General features: G+C 32.4%; 1 protein-coding gene across 1 annotated transcript; it reads right to left on the bottom strand.

Annotated features, from left to right (window-relative positions):
• Nucleotides 1-4,018: 4,018 nt before the first annotated feature.
• On the bottom strand, nucleotides 4,019-5,467 carry LOC141290250 (uncharacterized). The gene is made up of 4 exons (XM_073822446.1): nucleotides 5,419-5,467; nucleotides 4,728-5,045; nucleotides 4,291-4,593; nucleotides 4,019-4,125 (listed from the first exon to the last, which is right to left on the bottom strand). Exons 1-4 carry the CDS (start codon nucleotides 5,465-5,467, stop codon nucleotides 4,019-4,021), a joined length of 777 nt encoding a protein of 258 aa, XP_073678547.1.

Here is a 5,467-nt window from a genome sequence, read left to right on the forward strand (position 1 = left end):
ATATGCAAAATAACAAAAAATACACTTACACAAAGATTAAATAAACACCTTTTAAAAAAATAAAATTATTGAAATAAAGTGCAAAAACAGTAATTTTACAGAGATTTTCATTAAAGGTTTTACAGAAAGAAAAAAAAACAATGTTTTACAGATTTTTTCCTTGTTTCAATCAGGATATATTACTTTAATTTTATGGTTTTTGTTTGGCAGCCGTAGCTGCCAGTCGTTTTTTTTTTTTTTTTTTTTTTTTACAGTGTAAAACCCTTATTTGACAGATTTTACCTAGATTATTACAATGAAAGCACTAAATGTTCTACAGAGAAACACTGTTAATTTACAAATCATTACAATTAAAAAAAAAAACCTTCAAGAAAGTGTCAAAGCATGCTCAAGGTGAAAAATAAACAGTTTTATTTAAAAGACAAAATACAAAGTCTGCACAAATGCCATATTAAATTTACATTTTACATTTAAGCTCTTTTTTTTTTTTTAAGAAATACAGCACAATTACATTTAAAATACTGTGATGATGAAGAACATGGAACAGTTTAATCAAGTATATAAGACAACTTCACGTCCAGAGAAAATATTTCCTGATAATTCACTCACCCCCATAATCCAAGATGTTCATGTCTTTCTTTCTTCAAGTCAAAAACAAATTAAAGTTTTTGAGGAAAACATTCCAGGATTTTTCTCCATATAGTGGACTTCAATGAGAGCCAATGGGTTGAAGGTTCAATTTTCAGTTTCAATACAGCTTTCAAAGGGCTTTACAAGTTTCCAGTGACCCTTATTCCTGGGCTGGGATCATGTAGAGTCCTTTGAAGCTGCATTGAAACTGAAATTTGGCCTGTTAGCTCCCATCGAAATATGGAGAAGAATCCTGGAATTCCTCAAAAACCTTTTTGACAGAAAAAAGAAAGACTTTTTTCTTAGAAATGTATCTTGTTTTAAGAATCTTTAGATTTTTTTAAATTGGAACAACAAGACAATAATCCTAAGTAAGAAAAGCATTTTTTAGGTGCATTAATTTATTGCACATATTTTCATATATATATATATTTTTTTATTTTTTATTTTTATTTTTTTCTAAATGCACAAATGTAACTTTTATTCTTTTTCATGTTGGATTTTAACATTCTTCCAGTACTTCCATCTCCTCTTCATCTGAGCCTTCTTGCTGTTGGCTGAGTAGGCGTCAAATGTTCATTTCATTAATCTAATTAAGAAATGCAACTGTTTGGATTAGAGAACATTTAATTATGTGAAAAGAGCATTAGACTATGTGGAAAAAGCTGCTGCAAATTGAAATAGACACAGAATTATATTTTAATGTCAAATATTAGTAAAGTCACGTAGCCTACACCCATCAACCCTTTATGCTTAAAGCTTTACCTGGTTGAATTATGTTTTTATACTTCATGTTTAGCTGTTTCATTCTTCTTATTTTTCATTTTATTTTATTTTTTTGCCTGTGGGATACCATGAAAATGAATATTTCTTTCTCTATTTATTGTTCTGTCAGTTTTTACCTTTGATATTCTAATTATTAATAATTAAATTATTATATTCTTAATAATTATTAAGAATTAAAGTTAAGCATTGGCTCGAAGTATGCAGAGGTCTTTTTGGCGGGAGCTGTTGCCATTTAACACTATTGATCAGGGCTTTTCATAAGTCATGGTGCAAGCACTAAACTCAGAGTCAACCTACTCAGAGTAGATTAAACTAACTTAGTTCAGCTGTTCTGAAACCAAAAACTCAGAGTTTCCCATCTCAGGGTAAGTCAATTCAGAGTTCAAGTTGAAACTCAGAGTTGGTTGAACCTCCTTATTGAAACAGGCCCCAGTAGGCATAACAACAACAACAATAATACTAATAATAATAATAAAGAAAAATCTGTTATAAATCATCATTGAATCCAACCCAAATCTCATAAAATGTATGAATTTTGTTGTTGTTGTTGGATTTCAACGCCTATTAAAATCATTATGTGTGGCTGTTTCAAATTAGTTGTAACATGTGCTATTAATTGCATGGAATTTTAATACGCTTGCCAATATAGCGCTTTTTGTCACTTTGCATACATATTATTGAGTAACGACAGATGAGGGAGCGCCCAGTGTTGTGTTGTTGAATTTCCGTGTGTTCACCACACGAGGGCGCTTCATGAGTTCTGAGCTCGGGTTACTTCATCTCTGGGTTTCAGCCACAGCCCAGTTCTAGCATAGTAGGCCTTGTAATCCTATTAGATTTTCCAATGTTCCCTGCTTTTGTGATTTTTACATTTGTGAGAACAACCTTTATACTGTTTGAACACAGTTTGTCTCTGGAGTAAGAATTTTAATTTATTTTGAAATAGAATAATGAAACATGGCTTAACTGTACTTCTACTTTAATCACAATAGCAACAATCTGGTTAAAAGGTCATAGGTTAAATTGTTACAGTGAAATATTATAGTAAATCTGTTTGCTTATATTTCATAATATATAAATGTATTTATTTTATTACTGGCCCTGCTAATGTCTAAAAGCATGTTTGTCCTTATCATTATTTGTGACCCTGGACCACAAAACCAGTCTTAAGTAGCACGGGTATATTTGTAGCAATAGTCAAAAACACATTGTTGGGTCAAAATGATACATTTTTCTTTTATGCCAAAAATCATTAGAATATTAAGTAAAGATCAGGTTCCATCAAGATATTTTGTAAATTTCTTACCATGAATATATTAAAACATATTTTTTGATTAGTAATATATGCATCGCTAAGAACTTCATTTGGACAACTTTAAAGGTGATTTTCTTAATATTTAGTTTTTTTTGTTTTGTTTTTTGCAACCTCAAATTCCAGATTTTCAAATAGCTGTATCTCGGACAAATATTGTTCTATCCTGATAAACGTATTTATTCAGATAATGTATAAATCTCAATTTAAAAAAAAAAAAGACCTTTATGACTGGTTTTGTGGTCCAGGGTCACATATGTGATTGATATAACATTTTTTTAATTGTCACTTATTCACTTTCTGCCTTTTTCATACTGGACAAACCTACATCAAAAGATTATATACACCTTGCAGAATCAGCAAAAAGTTAACCTGAATAAGATTTTTCACATAAAACATGTTTAAATATAGTCCACAAGAGAAAATAATAGTGGAATTTATAAATATGACCCTGTTCAAAAGTTTACATACACTTGATTCTTTATACTGTGTTGTTACCTTACTGTCCGCTGTTCTTCAGAAACGTCCTTCAGGTCCAACAAATTCTTTGGTTTTTCAGCATTTACAGAACTTTGAAATGCTCTCTGATGCTTCAGAACGGAAGAAAATATGCATTAGCCAGGGGTGTAAACTTTTGAACAGAATGAGGATGTGTACATTTTTCTTATTTTGCCTAAATATATATATTTTTTCATTTAGTACTGCCCTTTAGAAGCTACAGAAGATGCGTGCATGTTTCCAAAAAGGTAAAATAAATTCCAAAGATGAAGTTAAATTCCAAAAGTTTTCACCCCCATCTTCTAATGCATGTTTTTCTCCTTCTGGAGCATCAGTGAGCTTTTGAACCTTCTGTAATAGTTGCATAAGCGTCCCTCAGTTGTCCTCGGTGTGGAAAGGTAGACCTCAAAATCATCGTCATTGTTGGAAGTTCAAATACACAAAAAAAAAAACTGAGAATTTGTGTGACCTAAAGGATTTTTCTGAAGAAAAGCAGGCAGTTTAACTGTTCAGGACACACAAAGGACACACAAAGGATGATATCCCAAAAAAACTTTTCACTTTATTATTATTATTATTATTATTATTATTATTATTAATTTATTTTCTCTTGTGGACTAAACATCTTCTATGTGAAATATCTTAAGCAGGTCAGTACTAAATAAAAAATAACATGCATTTTGTATGATCCCTATTACATATATGCATATACTTACGAAAATACGACTTTACATTTATTTGGCACTAATCAACTTTTTTTAATTTTGTTTAAGCTCATAGGATTTACAAGATTTACAAACGTCCTCCTAAAATTAACAATGTCGTTAAAAAGAGTAGAGCAGTGGCAATTGCAAAAATTCGAGTTACTCTGACGAGAGGATAACAAGTGTCCTGGATATCTGAAGAAAAGAATAAAAAAAATATATATAGTGAGAAAATAACCAAAATCATTTCGTCTAAAAAATGGACAAAACATCCAAATTTAAGAATTTAGGAAAACCAACTGATAATGAAATATTCGATTTGCTATCTTGATGAGGATATATTATGAAAAAGTTGTTTACCATAATAATGCAGAGTTTTGTTGATCATCCATCCACCGAGATTCACAACGCAGGTGCACGCTCCTCCTGTCCTCCACTCCTCAGCCGATACTGTTATATAATTATGAGTTTTCACAGACTTTTCATCACCTTCTAACCAAACAAACAAAGTTTGTCCATTTTTCTTTCTGCTCCCTATGAGCCAGTGCACATAGACATGTGATGGAGCATATCCAAATGTACACTGAAGAGTGACTGTAGAGTCATGGTTATTGCTGCTGGCAAATGCCATGATATCAACAGACGGCATCACAGTGCTGTCAGCTGCAAGAAAAAAGACAAACACAATTTTAATTAATGCTAATACTAATTATAAAATAAAACATGAGCTTTCTTATCAACAAAAACCTTGAGAATCATCATGTTAGTAGTTTCAGAAACTGTTTATGATGCAGTACCTTGTACAATGATAGCTGTGCCATTCCCGAGGTACATATGCTCACGGTCTGTAGCGATGCAGTAATACGTCCCAGAATCCTGTTCCGTTGCATTGTAAATAGAAGTCTGACACACTGTGTTTTCCTCCTGATCTTTAATCTGTCCAGGGATTTTTGAGTCCTGCAGAATGTCTATCATTCCACTCACGGGATGCACTCTCACCCAGGCCATGGTGTGACAGAATGAGTGCACTTCTTTCAGCTGGCAGTGCATGGTCACTTTTTCACCCGATCTCACCTTCACTGACACAGGAAACTGATAAACTGTACCCGCCATTGCTGCAAAAAGGTCAATAATTAAACAGTCTCCTATATCTTACTTTGTTAGTCTTAGCAATTACACTGTAGCCTACTCTTAAAAATAAAGGTGCTTCACAATGCCCTAGAAGACCTTTTTTTGTCTAAATGGTTCCGTAAAGAACCTCCGTTTCACAAAAGGTTCTTTGTGGTGAAGGAAAGTTCTTCAGATTATAAAAAGGTAAGAAAGGGATGGTTCTTTAAAGAACCTTTGACAAAATGATTCTTTGTGGAACCAAAAATGATTCTATGGCGTCGCTGTGAAGAACCTATTAAAGCACCTTTATTTTTAAGTGTGTAGCTTTAGGTACAAACTTTGAATACGCATAAACAAAGTAAAATACTGGTAGCTTACCTTTTGGCAAAATTAACCAGAGCAAGACAAGAAAAAGGAGGTCGTACAT

The sequence above is a fragment of the Garra rufa genome, chromosome 17 (genome assembly GCF_049309525.1).
Source record: "Garra rufa chromosome 17, GarRuf1.0, whole genome shotgun sequence".
Classification (NCBI taxonomy): Eukaryota; Metazoa; Chordata; class Actinopteri; order Cypriniformes; family Cyprinidae; genus Garra; species Garra rufa.

Excerpts from the sequence above, each read along its gene's own strand:
- LOC141290250 (XM_073822446.1), bottom strand. The coding sequence starts at position 5,467 with ATGTACGACCTCCTTTTTCTTGTCTTGCTCTGGTTAATTTTGCCAAAA. Across the intron at positions 5,046-5,418 it reads CTGGTTAATTTTGCCAAAAG|CAATGGCGGGTACAGTTTAT; the intron begins GTAAGCTACCAG and ends ACCTTTTTGCAG. Across the intron at positions 4,594-4,727 it reads CACAGCTATCATTGTACAAG|CTGACAGCACTGTGATGCCG; the intron begins GTACTGCATCAT and ends TTTTTCTTGCAG.